The sequence below is a fragment of the Oncorhynchus gorbuscha genome, linkage group LG09 (assembly GCF_021184085.1).
Source record: "Oncorhynchus gorbuscha isolate QuinsamMale2020 ecotype Even-year linkage group LG09, OgorEven_v1.0, whole genome shotgun sequence".
Classification (NCBI taxonomy): Eukaryota; Metazoa; Chordata; class Actinopteri; order Salmoniformes; family Salmonidae; genus Oncorhynchus; species Oncorhynchus gorbuscha.
Genome location: NC_060181.1, coordinates 56,132,530 through 56,152,491, shown reverse-complemented (window position 1 = coordinate 56,152,491; position 19,962 = coordinate 56,132,530). Strand labels below are relative to the sequence as shown.

At 42.0% G+C, this 19,962-nt stretch overlaps 1 protein-coding gene across 1 annotated transcript; it reads right to left on the bottom strand.

Annotated features, from left to right (window-relative positions):
• Positions 1-4,818: 4,818 nt before the first annotated feature.
• Positions 4,819-18,984, bottom strand: LOC124043792 (solute carrier family 40 member 1-like). Its single transcript, XM_046362753.1, has 8 exons — positions 18,674-18,984; positions 18,463-18,530; positions 12,258-12,417; positions 11,841-11,956; positions 8,192-8,318; positions 7,163-7,408; positions 6,294-6,938; positions 4,819-6,003 (listed from the first exon to the last, which is right to left on the bottom strand). Exons 1-8 carry the CDS (start codon positions 18,705-18,707, stop codon positions 5,681-5,683), a joined length of 1,719 nt encoding a protein of 572 aa, XP_046218709.1. The 5' UTR covers positions 18,708-18,984; the 3' UTR covers positions 4,819-5,680.
• Between the last annotated feature and the right edge of the window lie 978 nt (positions 18,985-19,962).

The window sequence follows — 19,962 nt, the reverse complement described above, 5'->3', positions numbered from 1 at the left end:
GTTTGAGGTTCACTGCTCGACAGATGGGACCTTTATAGATAATTGTATGTGTGGGGTACAGAGACGAGGTTGTCATTTAAAAAGCATGTTAAACAATATTATTGCACACATAGTGAGTCCATACAACTTATGTGACTTGTTAAGCACATTTTTACTCCTGAACTTATTTTTGACACAACGAAGGGGTTGAATACTTATCGACTCAAGACATTTCAAGATGTTCATTTTTCATTAATTAGTCAATCATTCTAAAAACATAAACCCAGTTTGACATTATGGTGTGTTGTGTGTAGGCCAAGTGACCAACAATCCCAATTGAATCCATTTTAAATTCAGGCTGTAACACAACAAAATGTGGAAAAAGTCAAGAGGGTGTGAATACTTTCTCAAAAGCACTGCGGTTCCTAGGTCAGTTCTTCAAGAGGAAGAATGCTCTAAAAGCCTTGACTAGGCACCGAAAGAGGTCACGTTTTTTCCTGTTCCTCCAGTTCAATAAGGCAAAGTGTGTCAATATTAGGCAAGTGTTCTTAATGGTTGGTATACTCGGCGTATAACGGGTCACACAAATTACAAGTGTTCAGTTAGCAGGAAATATAAAGAAAATAAGAGGAGCATTTGTATCTGTTGGGGGAGAGAGTGTCACTACAATGAACCAGGCTTCTTGGAGAGCTTGTGAGCATTTTGGGGGAATGGCAGCGCTGACACAACTCCATGAAAGCCAGCCAACACCTACTGGCCACAGTCTATCACTCATGTTGTGTGAAACCAGGTCACTCTTTGTCTTTTGCCCCTGAGCACACAGGTCCAGATCATACAACTCAGTCAGTCTTCTGGGGCAAAACAATTGTGACTAACCCCTCTATGGAATGTGACCCTTAACAGTGGTGGCCTGGCTAGAGAACAGGTGACTAGCAACTGGGGGGGGGGGGGCTCTCCAAATGACTGCCATCTTCTTGTACAGTACAATGACTTCAGTTCCTGTGATTACATTAAGAAAACACTAATGAGACAGAATGTATAAACATTTTCTTTTTAATTCAGAGCTCATGCAAAACAAGCTGTATAAACGTCCTCCACTATCATGGAGTGTGAAGTGATTCTTGCATATTACATTTAAACAAAGATTATATCAAACAATGGTTTTAATGTATTTTTACAATGATGGGAGACTATGGACAGTATAGTCCATTGGCATGTTGTATGATTTTCTTGGTTTATGCATGAGAGCATTGATTTCTACACACGAGGCAGAGAACAATTTCACAAGCAAATTGTTCAGAAAACTTCTCCATTAGCAACAACTGTTAACACTAGTATATAAAAACATTTATTAAAGTTGTAAAAAAAAAAGACTTCCAACATTTAAAGACGACAACATAATCTGATGTCATAAACAAATTATTTTACATCCAGTACAGTTTGAATATTGATTGACGGCCATTGTTACTTGTATGAAAAAGATATGGCCTTGTATGAAATATTCCTGAATAAATGTTCTGAGAAAAAGGCTCTGTTCTGAAGAATGTGCTTACTTTACATTTTGGGGGGTAATCCATGCCAAACATTAACATTGAGCTCAGTTCCTGGCATGTCTCTATAGAACACCAGCTGCAGTTCCACAAACCTGCAGATCTGTCTGACTCCACTTCAGCCTACAGGAGCCTTTAGTACAACCGCCCAGGGCTAAAGAAAGGCCTCACTGTTCTCTTAAAGTGCCATGTCTATTCTCTCCAACCATAATATTTTCCTCACCAAATCACCTCCGTGTTGTAAGTCGGCAATGGTTTTTCATGGGCAGAGGTAATAACCATGAAGTCTGTGCATATGACATCGTGTCGGAGCATGTTTTAAAAATAAAGCTTCTGCAAACCTTCACAGTGGTGTTGGAGTGCTCCAAGAGCTACAAACTGACAGTTTTGCCTGGCTACAGCATGGTTGGTGTAATTGCAGTTAGTGGCCAGCTAAGACAACCTGAACATGATGACTTTCTACTGTGGCAGAGGAACACTGGTGGGGAGGTCTGCTGGACTTAGGGAGGGGGGAGAGAAGGAAATCTGAGGTAAACTTGGCAGGATTTTGAAAGCCGCCCACAGGAAAAAGTGTGGTATGGTTTTCCATGCTCACACCTGGTGTCTGGGTTTAGGATTGTGCTGTGTGTGCATTTGTGGCAAAGATTAGCGTAATGATGGCCCTTTATCATGGGCCTGCCAGTAAATGCAAAGTCCTTCAGCTCGGCCTTGTGCAAAATGCAGTAGCAATGCCTGAAGGTGTTTTCATTATTATGGACATAGTAGAATCAGTTAAAGTGCCTGTGTAACAATCACGATTAAAAATCACCTTTTGAAGACAGATAAATCAATGATGACAAACAAGTACAGGTATAACAATTGCAAGGGGGGTTAGACATCTGTACACGAGGTGTCTACAAAAGCGTTAATGAGCCTATACGAGATTCATTTTCACTTCACATCAAAAAAATTATTGGAATGCTCATAGGGGAAACAACAGGGTTTCCCTCACTTCCTTTTAAGCTGTATAAGAATGTCCACTTTGGTCATTGAGAACATTGTTAATGGGAATGCATAGTTTTCTAGTTGTTCGCTATAACTAGCATATCAGCGCCACCATGGCTGAGAGACAATACTGATGATACATTGAGAATAGTATATATATACAGTACCAGTCAAAAGTTGACACACCTACTCATTCCAGGGTTTCTTTATTTTTACTATTTTCTACATTGTAGAATAATAGTGAAGACATCAAAACTATGAAATAACACATATGGAATCATGTCATAACCAAAAAAGTGTCAAACAAATCAAAATATATTTTATATTTGAGATTCTTCAAAGTAGCCACCCTTCGCCTTGATAACAGCTTTGCACACTTGGCATTCTGTCAACCAGCTTCATGAGGAATGCTTTTCCAACAGTCTTGAAGGAGTTCGCACATATACTGAGCAATTGTTGTCTGCCAATGGTTCACTCTGCGGTCCAACTCATCTCAAGCTATCTAAATTGGGTTGAGTTTGGGTGATTGTGGAGGCCATGTCATCAATTAACAGGCGTACCTTGTTAAAAGTTAATTTGTGGAATGTCTTTCCTTCTTAATGAATTATAGCCAATCAGTTGTGCTGTGACAAGGTAGGGGTGGTATTACAGAAGATAGCCCTTTTTGTTAAAGAACCAAGAACCAAAATGACTGTCCATCATTACTTTGACCCATGAAGGTCAGTCAATCTGGAAAATGTCAAGAACTTTGAAAGTTTCATCAAGAGCAGTCGCAAACACCATCAAGCGCTATGATGAAACTGGCTCTCATGAGGACCACCACAGGAAAGGAAGACCCAGAGTTACCTCTGCTGCAGAGGGTAAGTTCATTTGAGTTAACTGCACCTCAGATTGGAGCCCAAATAAATGCTTCACAGAGTTCAAGTAACATGCAATGGACATGATACCAGTTGAAATCTGTCCTTTGGTCTGATGAGTCCAAATTTGAGATTTTTGGTTCCAACCGCCATGTCTTTGTGAGACACAGAGTAGGTGAATGGATGATCTCTGCATGTGTGGTTCCCACTGTGAACCATGGAGGAGGAGTGATGGTGCTTAGCTGGTGACACTGTCTGTGATTTATTTAGAATTCAAGGCACACTTAACCTGCATGGCTACCACAGCACACTGTAGCACTATGCCATGCCATCTGGTTTGCACATAGTGGGACTATCATTGACCCAGAGCACACCTCCAGGCTGTGTAAGGACTATTTGACCAAGAAGGAGAGTGATGGAGTGCTGCTTCAGATGACTTGGCCCCCACAATCACCTGACCTCAACCCAATTGAGATGGTTTGGGATGAGTGAAGGAAGTGCTCATGATATGTGGGAACTCCTTCAAGACTGTTGGAAAAGCATTCCAGGTGAAGCTGGTTGAGAGAATGCCAAGAGTGTGCGAAGCTGTCATCAAGGCAAAGGGTGGCTACTTGAAGAGTCTCAAATATGAAATATATTTAGATTTTTTTTAAACCCTTTTTGGTTACTACATGATTCCATATGTGTTATTTCATAGCTTTGATGTCTTCACTATTATTCTACAATGTAGAAAATAGTAAAAACTAATTTAAACCCTTAAATTAGTAGCTGTGTCGAAACTTTTGACTGGTACTCTGTGTGTGTGTATACAGAACAAAAATATAAATGCAACATGCAACAATTTCAAAGACTTTGCTGAGTTACAGTTCATATAAGGAAATCAGTCAATAAAAAAATGATTAGGCCCTAATCTATTTATGTCACATAACTGAGCAGGGGCACAGCCATGAGTGGGCCTGGGAGGGCATAGGCCCGCATAGGCCCACCCACTTGGGAGCCAGGCCAACCTACTGGGGAGCCAGCCAATCAGAATTAGTTTTTCTACAAAAGGGCTTTATTACAGAGACATACTCATCCGCACCCCACCTCCCCCCTCGGACGATCCCACAAGTGAAGAAGTCGGATGTGGGGGTCCTGGGCTAGCGTGGTTACACGTGGTCTGTGGTTGTGGCGTACTGCCATAATCTCTAAAACAACATTGGAGGTGCCTTATGGTAGAGAAATTAACATTAACACAGCTCTGGTGGACATTCCTGCAGTCAGCATGGCAATTGCACACTCCCTCCAAACTTGAGACATCTGTGGCATTGTGTTGTGACAAAACTGCACATTTTAGAGTGGACTTTTATTGTCCCAAGCACAAGGTGCACCTGTGTAATGAGCATACTGTTTAATCAGCTTCTTGATATGCCACAACTGTCAGGTGGATGGATTATCTTAGCAAAAGAGAAAGGCTCACTAACAGGGATGATAACAAATTTGTGCATTTTTGTGCATATGGAAAATGTCTGAGATATTCTTTTCAGGTCATGAAACATGGGACCAACATGTTGCGTTTATATTTTTGTTCAGTCTATTTATCTATGCATCTATCAGTATCTGCACTTCTTGAATAAATAATTTCCATAACCCTTATAACCATGTATTAAAGAGGCTCATCCCAGGCTCATTAAGCCAAATAAGTAAGAACCTGTTTCTCACTGGTAAAACCGGTAATTTAAATTATTGTCAATTACTAAAGCTTAAGTAACTGACAGGTTTCAAATGCTAACGTGAATGGCTATAGTAACAATGGACTACTGAGAAACAAATGTGGAAATGAAAATCCCGCGAGGCTGATGCAGAGCTGTAATGAGATGCAAACACCACTAGAACCACAGAACATACTTAAGTAGTATGTGGCTGTAACCGTAGTAACTGCAAGCAATACCTGCATTTTTCCTCCCTCATTTTCTGTAGCTCTAGCTGCAGCCCCTTGAATAACAAGACAGCTAGATTGAAATATTGGAAGTAGGGAGAAGTGATGTTTATTTTTTGACACCTCTCTATAAGGCCTCATTCAAGCTGAGCTTTTTGTCTGTGAGGGGTTGCTTCTCTGTGTCTGAGGCTGCACTACTCTTCCCCCTTCCGCAAAACGGCTAATGCTATATCTCAATGGCAAAGGACAGCACATGCTAGGGTTAGGCGCTGTGGGGGCTAGACGCAAGCATGTTTAGGTTGATAGCTAGCGGGCAGGAGAAGGAGTGGACAATAGTGTGCACTGCAGGCTGCAGGTAGAGCTATTAGCAGGGACAGCGTCTCTTTAATGGGCTACACGGTGGTGGGAAGCGAGGAGAGAGAGTCCGGGAGGGCCTGGGCCTTCTGCTCTGGCGAGCAGCAGAGGAAGAGGCGCCGCCCGAGGCTCTTGAAGGCAAACCTGAAGTACATGATGTGGCCCATGGCCACGAAGGAGACGGAGAGGATGACAAGAAGGCCAAAGGCCTCAGGGTTGGGCGCCAGAATCACCATGATAAAGTGCAACAGGTCCAGGAGGTAGTTCATGGAGTTCTGGACACCATTAATCACCCCCCTCTCCGACTCGATCACATTCTCTTGGATGAGCTGGGTCACGGTTAAGTCAAAGGACCATAGACCTGCAGAGGGGAAAACAGCAGCACAGCAGTCATTTAGAATGGCATTTTTACGACCACATAAAAATGATATAGGAACAGGAAATCACCGCTATGACTGTAATTATCAGCTGATATTGGAATCAAAGGTTGACAATATTGCTCTGTGGAGACATTAACACCGGATCTGGAGCCAACTTCCCTCCAAGTGGTGCCTGCCTTTTATACAACAAAGTTCATACGCCAACTGTTAACACATGACATAGCAGCACTCATCAAGCACTTTTCCCAGTGTGGACTTTTGAGTTACTCACCAATTCTAGCAGCAATAACCCCTGCAAACAGCAGGCTGACTGACAGATAGGACGGCAGAGGCGGCAGTTCTTCAGCGGGCAGTGCAGTCGAACCGTTGACCAGCAGACCATCGATGTTCAGCATGCTAGCCGGATGGTCGGCCTCTGGTAAGTTGCCGCTGTCTCCGGTCAGGTGGCTGTAGATGTCCTGGAAGGGCGAAATGCTGAGGTCGAAGGGGCTGCCCGGTGCAAAGACGGACGCCACGCACAGAACTAGGCAGGAGAGTTGCACCACACCCGAGATGAAGCCTGTGCGGATTAGGCCACACTTCTTGCGAACCCAGGTGAAGGCCACCGTGCCACAGATGCCTGACACGGCTGAGGCACCCATCAGCAGGCTAAGCACAGAGCCGTTGAGGCCCTGGGTGTAGGCGTAGCCCGTGGTGATGCAGTCAAATCCCAGCACCGTCATGTAGAGGAAGGACAGTGACATGCCTGCGAAGAAGATGGACTGGTTGTAGTAGGCCACCCAGCCGTCGCGGATGGTGCGCAGGGGCTCTGTTATCTGGTAGCAGCAGCTCGTCTTCTTGGGAGAGTCGGCCTCGACGACAGCCATCTCGTTCATGAGCTGGGAGCCTTCTACTGTGCCCTTGCCGTTTTCTAGCTCTACAGACCACAGGAGGAAGAACAGACATACATGAGTGACTGTTTTGGGGCCACAAGACCGTACACAGATAGATCTCATAATGTTGTATTTCTCTAAGGGAGGGCCAGCCCAACTAACCACCTCAACAACAGATGTATATTTGACAAAAATGATCTTACAACACTTATGTTCATTGACATTAAGACATGTCTGTTAGTGATGTTCATTGAGGGCCAGAACATACCTTTCGGGAAGTTAAGTTGTTTCAGTTCCTGGTCATCCTCTTTTTTGCCAGCCTTCAAGGCCAGTGCCGGGGTTTTCTGGTAGACCTTCCATAGCAGACCGTACTCAAGGCACATAGAGCACAGGTTCCAGCCCGCAATAAAGCCGCAACCAATGAAGTTTGAGCCAAAAGACATGATCTGACCCACCAGCATGGGCGCTAGGATGTTGGTCAGCTGGTCGATGATCCGCACTGTGGCGTTCATGTCTATTAAAGAAGAGCATAATTACATTGTTGTCCACAGGAAACATAAATTCATATTTTACTTTACCCTGTCTAAGCTCGGGTGGTATACCGTATACCAGGGTATTTTTAAATATAGACGGTATGATTTTCAATACTGTGAAAAGTAATCATAACATTTTTGGGGGTTTGGGGCATCCCAAAGGTATGGTGCAGGAACAGTATCTGGATACCGCCCAACCCTAACCCTGTCTTAAGTTACACGTTCCCCTTAATTACAATATTTGCTGACAGGAGAAGTTCACGGAGTCAAACATGGCTTCTAATTTGTATCTGCTTTCCTTACAACCTTATCTGAAAAGGACTTGATTGACAGATTTAAGTAGAGAAGCTGCTTTAAGTGACTGTGACATGATAGGACAGCCAAAGTCTTATTTGATGGTTTTTCCACTAATTCATGACAAGGATTTTTATAGGTTTCCTGAAAGGTAATACACTTCAGGTTAATTGACTTCATTGGTGCAGACAAGCAACATGTAGCACACAGTTCTGGTCATTCATGAACTGTTAGTCTTTATGGCGTGTATGGTCCACATTCCTTTGAGATTATCTGTGCGGAAGTGTTGCATTTTTACTGTGAAAAAAATCTGATTCATAGCTTTAGTGAACCAAGGTGAAATGGACAGTTCTAAAAGAAAAATGAGTGATTTAGCTGTGATTGGGTTCAAAGGTCCCGCCACTGCAAGACGATAAAGGTCCGTTCACATGAGCTCTATTGATTTGGGCCAGTTTTCCATGGAGACTCACCTGCCAGCTTGCTGCTGTCCTGTCCAGCCACAACCACCACCCAGTCTCTCTGGATGGTAATTGCCATGGCAGTACTGGCCAAATTAGCAATGTTGGCTATGGAGATGACCAGGATATAGCAGCATGTCTGAAAACCAAGAAAACTATACATTTTTGTTTGCTTTGGTAAAAACAAAACATAAAAACATTTTTAACGTGTACAAATTTACTTTATACAATGAAAATGTTGGCCTCGACATATCATTTAAACTAGACACCGCATACAACCATAATCCAGCGTGAGACTGAAATAAACAGGCCTGCTGTTTGTTTTATTTTTTGTTGTGTACATTATAATTGCAGCTGTTCTGACCAGGGGAATAGAGATGGACTGGCTCAACTGGCCAGGCAGCATTTCTCTCCCTCACATGACGGCCCTAGAATAACCTGCTGACTACACAGTCGTGAACAAGACACTCAATCTCCTGTTTCACCAGCACCTCCAGAAAACTCACAGCCCCCACTCCCCCTTAAAATCCAAAGGCCCCTTCACAAATGCACGATTTGTCCCACAATACACTGACAACACCACGTGATAGACACTTTGTTCATGATCCTGATAGTGTAGCAGCCAGCAGATTGTAACATTCGCTATTGCAACAGTCTTCTTCTATCGACCATAAAAACAAGGCACAGTTTTTCTTCCGTGGGACAAAGTCTCGCTGTAGAATATAAATTAAATCCGCTCATTTGGGTCTACATATTTCACCAAAAGAAAGAGCCTCTACAAGAAGCCAAACATGTTTCCCGGCAAATCCTTGCGTAATCTTAATAATCAAAAGATTTTTCCTTGATTTGATTTAGCAACTCGTGCAGGACACTCGTGCCTGCCTGTGTGGGTGGGGTGGGGGGTGGGGGTTGGGGGACTATGGATCTGTCTCTATAGTAATCAACGGATATTCCTAACTTTGAACAAGCATATCTCCTGTCCCGTTTGAGCAACAGTCATGACATTCTGTGCATATATGCATCTCCTAATGAGCAACACATTTCCCATAAGGACCTATAAGCTGAGCCCATTACATTTCCGCAAATGGAGTCTTTTTGTCCCCCACCAAACTTTGAACAACTTCTGAAAAGTCTGCATACATATTTTTTTTAAATTGAGATTTACAAATGTGGCGCATGACATACATACGGATGTTTCCCGTTATAAATCAGACAGGTCGTACAACGGTGTGCGAATGAATGCTACAGCCCACACTTCTATGCAAAAGACAAATTGTTGTTACATTTTTCATTTATCAATAGATTAGTGGGTTTCTTTGCTCTGCCTTGGTGTAGGCTCTGAGATTAAACCGTACAATGATGTCGCGCTCCTAATGCTCACCAGCACTGTGGCCTACCTAAACTGTCAAATATTTTATATAAGCTACTGGTCTATTTACTCTGTTGGCAGAATGTACATTTAAAAAAAATTGTATAAAAGGACTGTCAGTTTCTATAGAAAACAATTTGTACATACATGCATCTCCTCATGAGAAACAAGTCTCCCATAAGGCTCTTTAAGCTCTGCCCATTCACAAAAAGGTGAACATTTTTAAAGGGTGTGTAGACTATATACAGTGCCTTGCGAAAGTATTCGGCCCCCTTGAACTTTGCGACTTTTTGCCACATTTCAGGTTTCAAACATAAAGATATAAAACTGTATTTTAAACTTTTTTAACAAATCAAAAACTGAAAAATTGGGCGTGCAAAATTATTCAGCCCCTTTACTTTTAGGGCAGCAAACTCTCTCCAGAAGTTCAGTGAGAATCTCTGAATGATCCAATGTTGACCTAAATGACTAATGATGATAAATACAATCCACCTGTGTGTAATCAAGTCTCCGTATAAATGCACCTGCACTGTGATAGTCTCAGAGGTCCGTTAAAAGCGCAGAGAGCATCATGAAGAACAAGGAACACACCAGGCAGGTCCGAGATACTGTTGTGAAGAAGTTTAAAGCTGGATTTGGATACAAAAAGATTTCCCAAGCTTTAAACATCCCAAGGAGCACTGTGCAAGCGATAATATTGAAATGGAAGGAGTATCAGACCACTGCAAATCTACCAAGACCTGGCCGTCCCTCTAAACTTTCAGCTAATACAAGGAGAAGACTGATCAGAGATGCAGCCAAGAGGCCCATGATCACTCTGGATGAACTGCAGAGATCTACAGCTGAGGTGGGAGACTCTGTCCATAGGACAACAATCAGTCGTATATTGCACAAATCTGGCCTTTATGGAAGAGTGGCAAGAAGTAAGCCATTTCTTAAAGATATCCATAAAAAGTGTCGTTTAAAGTTTGCCACAAGCCACCTGGGAGACACACCAAACATGTGGAAGAAGGTGCTCTGGTCAGATGAAACCAAAATTGAACTTTTTGGCAACAATGCAAAACGTTATGTTTGGCGTAAAAGCAACACAGCTCATCACCCTGAACACACCATCCCCACTGTCAAACATGGTGGTGGCAGCATCATGGTTTGGGCCTGCTTTTCTTCAGCAGGGACAGGGAAGATGGTTAAAATTGATGGGAATATGGATGGAGCCAAATACAGGACCATTCTGGAAGAAAACCTGATGGAGTCTGCAAAAGACCTGAGACTGGGACGGAGATTTGTTTTCCAACAAGACAATGATCCAAAACATAAAGCAAAATCTACAATGGAATGGTTCAAAAATAAACATATCCAGGTGTTAGAATGGCCAAGTCAAAGTCCAGACCTGAATCCAATCGAGAATCTGTGGAAAGAACTGAAAACTGCTGTTTACAAATGCTCTCCATCCAACCTCACTGAGCTCGAGCTGTTTTGCAAGGAGGAATGGAAAAAAATGTCAGTCTCTCGATGTGCAAAACTGATAGAGACATACCCCAAGCGACTTACAGCTGTAAACGCAGCAAAAGGTGGCGCTACAAAGTATTAACTTAAGGGGGCTGAATAATTTTGCACGCCCAATTTTTCAGTTTTTGATTTGTTAAAAAAGTTTGAAATATCCAATAAATGTCGTTCCACTTCATGATTGTGTCCCACTTGTTGTTGATTCTTCACAAAAAAATACAGTTTTATATCTTTATGTTTGAAGCCTGAAATGTGGCAAAAGGTCGCAAAGTTCAAGGGCGCCGAATACTTTCGCAAGGCACTGTATATAGGCACTGTAATTCCATACAGATACAGTTGACAATTAAAATAAAACTATTTTGGTATTTATTTCATTAGTCCATTGTTGATAGAGTCCCAAAATGCTTTGCATGTCAGCAATCAAGTTTTCAAGAGATATAACTTGTACAGAAATACAGCCAGTCTGATGTTGACCATGTTTTTTCCCCTCTTTCGCATTAATCCACGTAACGTATATTTGAATAATATGACTAATTGGCCCAAGGAGGGGACGCTGCATTATTCATGGGGGACGACATGTTTACTGTTACCTTGTTCAATGTGTAGGCTAGGCTACTGTCCAGAAGCTCAAATGATATGTAAAGGTTGTTGAAATGACACACTGGATTTCACATCATAGTAGACTTAGGATAGAACGTTGTACTTGTCAAACGGGTAAATGCTTTCGTTGCAAATGACCACTTAAGGATCATGACTGTATGAAAAGTCTAGGAAATTAAATCTTACCAGAATCCATCCATTGTATAACTCTGCAATCTGTTCTTTGAACTGGAAAACCACCATCAAGAGGATCCCACATAGTATGACAGAAAAATTCTGGACTACCAGCGAAGTCTGGGCCACTATAAATGAGAGGATAAGCATTAGAGACATAGGGTTGGTGGTCACAAACAGTTTATTTATGTCTGAGTAAATCACTCAATTGGAGATTTCCCTCAAGACACAATGGGTTCTTCGAATGGTCTCGAATAGAGAATTATGCCAATTTCCATCTAAATTAACACATTCCCCAAACATTCTAATCCCAAACATTTAAAATGAATGATCAAGTAATGTTTTGACTATGTATATTGTTAATTCCTGTTCAATGTATTGTGTTCAATGTATTCTAACTTTAGACTTGGTCTAATTATGGCTGCATACCTTTGAGTCTTGGGTTTTTGTCAACCCAGTCACCGATAATGGCTCCAAGGAGCAGCACTGACCCTGCCACCACCAGTCCGTACACAGCCGTGAGCAGGAGGCTGTTGCCATACAGCCCCACCAGAAATACGGCAACAGCGAAGTTCCACATACGATCGCCCTACAAAGACATGCATGTTAACTTTTGTTGTTTCAACCAGCTGTTAAAATGCACTGCACACTAGGCTACAGCCGATGAATGATGCTTGCAGAAACATGATCCTTGTCTACTACTAAGCAGGGCCGACCCCAGAATGAATCAGTTGGATGGACATTTGATTTCAGTAGGGGGTGCATTTAAAACATTTTTTTTATATTTTTTATAGTAAATACATGTAATTTAATTGTAAAACGATATTACATTTTAAATGTGGCAAGAACACTTTTTTTAAATGACTTCATAATTTCACAATCAGAGTTTGTATTGACAGGTGTAGCCTATTGAATATCATTGTAGAATAGGCCTATGCATAAAATGCATCCTCCAATTGCAACGTCTGCCTATGCCCACACATATTATCTCAAGAAAATTGTTATATTTTGAATACCCTCAAACACCAAGTTAGGCATAGCCTACCTAACTTTAAAATAGGCCGTCAGTCATCACTGTCAATTGCGAAGGGTAATTCTTCACGTTTTACCGGTGAAATGTCCAAACTGCATGCCAATCACTTCAGTTTCATGGGAATATGCATTGAGATCTTCTTGAATGACTGTTTTGTGAGCGAATGAAAGCAGATGGTGTTAACAAAATGTTAGCCTCTCTTGTAGGCCTTCCTCTGTATCTGCTAAAGCCACTTTCTGTCACTCTAAATGTCAAGCTTCTACCGCTAACCCTAGGAAACTCTTTTCCAACTTCTCCTCCCTCCTTAATCCTCCACCCCTCCCCCTCATTCCTTCCTCTCTGCGGACAACTTTATCAACCACTTTGAAAAGTAGGTTGACGACATCCAGGCCTCATTCACTCAGCCTATTGTTTCCACTGGTCCTACTGGCACAGAACTATCGCACTCTCACTCCTCTGTTCTCATCCTCCTAGATCTAGCCGCTGCCTTCGACACTGTGAACCATTAGTTCCTCCTCTTCACTCTCTCAGGGCTGGGCGTCCCAGGCTCTGCACACTCTTGGATTGCATCCTACTTGGCAGGCCAGTCCTACCAGGTGACGTGTAGAGGATCTGTTTCTGTACTAGGCTTGGGCAGTATGCTGTATACTGGAGTATTTGTAAATAGCCACGGGATGGTTTGTCAATACCTGCAGATCGCATTCTTCATTTCACCTGTCACATTATTTTACATTATGAAGCTTACTGTAGTTCCCCAGAACAGTTGAGCCAGTCACGTGTTTGTACAGCGGGTGAAAGAAGGCAGTAGGTGAGTCCAGCGGTGTATTGACAGGGGTTGCATTTTATAAGGAAAGTCAACAGTGTTATTTATCCTTCAATAGAGATGACGTGCAACTATAGATTTCCTTCACAGAATATACCTTGGTGTGCAATGCATTCGGCAGAAAATCGCTTCATTTTCTGAAGTGCAACGCTATTTGGATGGCAGCCACAGGTAAATTAGTTTACAAAGAATAAGCAAGGTTTTTTTTGCAAAACAAAATTCATGGCCATCATATTTCTAATGTTCATCATAGAAAGAATGTAGCCAGCTACATTTCCTAATGTTTTGCGGAAGGTTAATCTAGCATTTTATTGGAGAAAAGTTGTCTGGCTACACTGAGAAAAGAATGCTTGTTCGTTAATTCTCATCCAAGTGGAGAAGTGCAACTGAAGCACAAAATGAGTCGGATGCCATAATTACAATAGGAAGCATTTTACATCTGCATTTACAAAACGCAGCAAGATATTTCTTATGTGTTTTATCTTTTTTCCTCCTTGAAAAACGTAGAATTCTTCGTTAACCCGATTCGTAAATTTAACTTCCTAGTTAATCTAAGTAAGTATTTGAATTAATAAGTTGACAGGGCATCATGTTGTGTTATCTTTCTGCCGTGTTTAAAAAGTCAAAGCCCTTTGGATTAGTTATTTGTACAGCTGCCACTATCTTGATTTCCTTGTTTATTTTCTCCGTTCTCGACCTGTCTTCTCCTCCTCCCTGTTCTCCAAGCAGAGCAGGCAGGCCATTGCCCTAGTGACTCCAGCTCCACACAGACACAGCGTGTAGCCTACACATGCTGCTCCCGAGCCATTACTGTTCTTCCTTCAGACAAGCATGTGTCAATACTTTGTTCATTTACACAATGTCTATCATTCGCATTTGCTTGGAAATGTCCAAACTCACCAAAAATGACATTTGGCTGTATAAATGTATAACTTTATGAGCTGGATTGCCTGTCTCTGCAATTTGTTAATTTTTGTTTGCACTTGTTAGCATATTTCGCTAGCAGCCTCCATGGAAATGTGCCTTACTTGTGCTAATTTTGTAAGCATTTCGGCAATAGATGCCCAATGGGCTTTTTTTGGCGCCCCATTGTCTACTAAACTGGTAATACCCTATATCCCGGTATGAGAGAAGGAAGGTATGACGATATGAAAATCTAGATACCGCCCAACCCTAGTCTAGTCTGCATCACGTGGTCTCACTACTGGTGTCCCCCTGGGCTCGGTTCTACGCCCTCTCCTCTTCCCCTATACACCAAGACACTCGGCTCCATCATATCCTCACATTGTCTCTGCTATCATTGCTATGCGGATGGCATTCAATTACTTTTCTCCTTCGCCCCCTTCCGACATCCAGGTAGCGACACGCATCTCTGCGTGCCTGGTAGATATCTCAGCTTGGATGTTGGCCCACCACCTCAAGCTCAACCTCGACAAGGGAAAGGCCTGCCCGCTCCAAGAACAATCCATCAACTCGACAGTGTCCCCTCCCAGAGCGCAAAGAACCTTGGCGTGACCCTGGACAACACCCTGTCATTCTCTGTAAACAGCAAAGTAGTGACTCACTCCTGCAGGTCCATGCTCTACAATATCAGTAGAGTACGACCCTACCTCACACAGAAAGAGGCACAGATCCTAATCCAGACACTTGTCATCTTCCGTCTGGACTAGTGCACCTCGCCTGTGGCTGGGCTCCCTCTGCTTGTGCCATCAAACACCTGCAATTTATCAGAACGCTGCAGCCCGCTTGGTGTTCAACCTTCCCATGTTCTCCCATGTCACCCCGCTCCTCCGCACACTCCAATGGCTTCCAGTCGAAGCTCGCATCCACTACAAGACCATGGTACTTGCCTACCGAGCAGCAAGAGCAACTGCTATGCTCAAACCCTACACCCCAACCTGAGTACTCAGTTCTGCCACTTCAGGTCTCTTGGCCCTCCCATCCCTACAGGAGGGAAGCTCCTGCTCAGCCCAGTCAAAGCTCTTCTCTGTCCTGACACCCCAATGGTGGAACCAGCTTCCCCCTAAAGCTAGGACAGTAGAGTCCCTGCCCATCTTCTGAACCCATCTGAAACCCTACCTCTTCAAAGAGTACATTAAATAATCCCACAGCACCCCCGCCTCGCACCTCCCACCCCCTTTTGTGAACTATCACGTGCACTTGACTCTTTTCCCCCCTACTAGCACTGAATTTGTTGATAGCTACTTTATTGAGGAAAAATATACTTCCTTTGACTGAGATATATGGTAGTCCCACCTAGCTATCTTAAGATAAATGCACTAAATCTAAGTCATTCTGGATAAGAGGGTCTGCTAAATGACTAAAATGTCAAAATGTAGGATTATTTTGTTTCTATCAAAGCATAAATTTAATGCCTAGTGAGGCGCGGTGCGCTGATAAGTTTTGGCCGAATGAGGGGGAAAAAATGTACTATTCAGCTTCGGATAAGAAATGACGAGGGATGTGTTTTTGGTTGTAACATATTGCCCTACTAGGTTACAGTATATGCTATTATATTTAGTTCTGTTATGTAAAATACTAATTCATCATGTGATCTTGCGAGACATTGACTCAGCTTTGATCTAGCTTTACTAAGCACACACCAATGTGAGAAGTAAAAGTCTTCCATTTGTAATAATAATAATAAAAATAAAAAAAATAAGTGATGAGTTGGACTACTACTTATTTTAAGCAATTTGAGTGTGCGTCAAATCATGGTGCTGAAAGGACAGCACCATAACCAAGTGGTCCCATATCCTTTTGGGTCCCACTGAGCAAGAGTGGGTCCGTGGAGTTTTATGAACATCAAGGCAGACACTGTGAATTCGGATCCTAGATTTCGTCGGTGGATCAGTTTGTCTGCATATGCATTAGAGGTAGTACGTTTCTGTAAACTCAGCACACAGACAGCAGGGTGAGTTCAAGTGCGTCATACACGAGCCCAAACTGTTTTGAGGACAGACGGTTTAGCAACCCCTGGTAGTTTTTTTGTTGTCTGTGGCTGTTTTTGTTACAGCTCGAAGTGGTCAAGTTTTCGTGGAATTATTTTAGTAATTATACCGAACAGAACATGTAAAGTGTTGGTCCCATGTTTCATGAGCTGAAATAAAAGATCCCATAATTTTCCATACACTATTTTTTTTTCTCTCAAATGTTGAGCACAAATTTGTTTACATCCCTGTTAGTGAACATTTCTCATTTGCCAAGATAATCCATCCACCTGACAGGTGTGGCATATCAAGAAACTGATTAAACAGCATGATCATTACACTGGTGCACCTTAAAAGGCCACTAAAATGTGCAGTTTTGTTACACAACACAATGCCACAGATGTCCCAAGTTGAGGGAGCGTGCAATTGGCATGCTGACTGCAGGAATGTCCACCAGAGCTACTGCCAGAGAAATTTACGTGAATTTCTCTACCATATGCCGCCTCCAACATCATTTTAGAGAATTTAGTAGTACGCCCAACCGGCCTCGACCACAAACCACATGTAACCATGCCAGCTTAGGACCTCCACATCTGGCTTCTTCACCTGCGGGATCGTTTGAGATCAACCACCTAGACACCCGATGAAACTGAGGAGTATTTCTGTCTGTAAGAAAGCCCTTTTGTGGGGGAAAAACACACTCTGAATGGCTGGGCCTGGCTCCCGAGTCATATGAAATCCATAGAATAGGGCCTAATGAATTTATTTAAATTGACTGATTTCATTATATGAACTATAACTCAGTAACATAATTTTATTGTTGCGTTTATATTTTTGTTCAGTGTAAATGTAATATATTTAGAATGTATCTGAATGAATTCTCCAGAAGTATTTTTACCAGCTCCGTGTATTCTCAAATTGATTAAAAAAATTATAAAAAATTGAGGGACCACGGCTGCCCTGCTCCCGCGCAAAGGCAGCATTACATCCCTGTTCAATTCGCAAGTGGCTGCCGAAGAAAGCATCTGAGCGAGTGAAACAGCTCCCCTCTGTGTAACCTATGTGTTGCCAATGTATCTGATGCTGTCTGGACAAAAATAAGTATGACATGCCATACTCTTTTTGTCCAGAAAGCATCAGATACCAAGCTGTCCTCAGAGCATGTCGTATTATTTTGTACGTAAATCCAAGACACCCCATTTAGTAAGAAATGTTACGTTTCGTATGGGATGTATTTACATGTACTATGCTGTGTCTAGTCTATCAGACCAGGCTGGGGTTACACATACTGAGACAGATGAGCCCTGTTTCGCTCGCTCAGATGCGTCTTTGTGTCGGCGCGCATCTTCTCAAATAAATTATGAATATTTAATGTTTTATCTAGACGGACAAGGAGATACGGTAGGGCCCCCAAAGCTCGCCCATCATGCCGACCTTGCTACTGAGCATAAAGTGATCATACCCTTTATAAATTAATAACGGTCTACTGCCAAGGACTGTTGCAACAAAATTAACATTACCTAAAGAATCGCATGCACCTTATTTACAAATACCATAACAGAATAACTATTGTATACATAGAATATTACACACTATATCGAACCATACATGGGTCCACCGATCAACCATTTTTTAATCAACAATTTTTGTCAAACCAGACTAAGCGCGCGCAAGATGCGCACCACTGGATGAGAAATAGCCTATAGCGCCTTCAATTGTGTACCTATTCTTAAACATAAAAAGGCTAAAACATTTAGTCAAATGGCCCTCCACCATGAGCAATAAGGTGATGGCCTACCTACTCCGTATTTAACTTTAAATGGTTTCTCTTGGCTTCGTTTCACTTACCCATGTCGAGAGGCCATGTCCCAGGTAAATAAGGAACTTTGGTGATGTGAAGAACTCTTGGACCGATTCTGCAAGGAAAATAATGTTTACGATTCGTTGTTATTGATATCACCACCTGTGTGGTCAATAGATCGGCAGCCATCATTTATTGATCAAATATGCAATTTAAATGAGTCCTTGTAAAATAACTGAAAACGTCAAATTGACCTACCACAGCAATGTTTCTTAGATCCAGCGTTATCCATTGTAATACTTTTCCGGAAATAATTAACGTTTGCCCAATATGTATTTATCTTCGTAAAGCAAGGCTATCGATGGGAGACACTGTGCATTCAAATTTCGGTAAACGCACGCCAAAGCTCCCCTTTCTCTTTTCCAAACTTAGCTATCACTGTAGCTGAAGTTGGAAACAAATATTTTAGCCGAAAATCCTTTTTTAGTTCAAATGCAAAACAATAAAATCTCCCGAACAGCTCCAGCAACCTTCTCTCGTCTGTTCTGCACTGCCAACAGCGTTTATGTCACTGGTCAATATACAGTAGCCCGAAGGAAAACGTCACAGTCACATGACTCGAGCCTCACAGCCTATACAGATGCATTCAAAACAAACATAACAAAGTTCTTGTGGCGAACTATTATTTACGATGCATTGTTGCAATAGATCTGACATTATCCATGGTTTTGGTGGTTGTTAGAATGTTATTCATTCTATAATAACTGCCTATATCGGGAGGGAGGGGGGATAGGGGGGTAGTTAGTAACTATGTTCAGTACCAGTCAAAAGTATGGACACACCTACTCATATATATATATATATATATATATATATATATATATATATATATATATATATATATATATATATATATATATATATATATATATATATATATATATAGTAGGTATATATATATGAGTATATATATATATGTATATATATATATATATGTATATATATATACCACAGGAGGTTGGTGGCACCTTTATTGGGGAGGACTGGCTGTTGGTAATGAGTGGATACGTGGCAGTTTGGCAAATACATGAAACACATGGTGTCCATGAGTTTGATGCCATTCCATTTACTCAATTTCAGCCATAATTATGAGACGTCCTCCCCACAGCAGCCTCCACTGATGAATATACATACACAGTACCAGTCAAAGGTTTGGACACAGCTACTCATTTAATTAGGGTTTTTTTCTTTATTTGTACTATTTTCTACATTGTAGAATAATAGTGAAGACATTAAAACTCTGAAATAACACATATGGAATCATGTAGTAACCAAAAACGTGATAAACAAATCAGAATACATTTCAAAGTAGCCCCCCATAGTCTTGACAGCTTTGTACACTCTTGGCAATCTCTCAACCAGCTTCAGGAGAAATGTTTTTCCAACAGTCTTGAAGGAGCTCCCACATATGCTGAGCAATTGTTGGCTGCTTTTCCTTCCCTCTGCGGTCCAACTCATCCTAAACCAATCCCCCCGGGTTGAGGTCG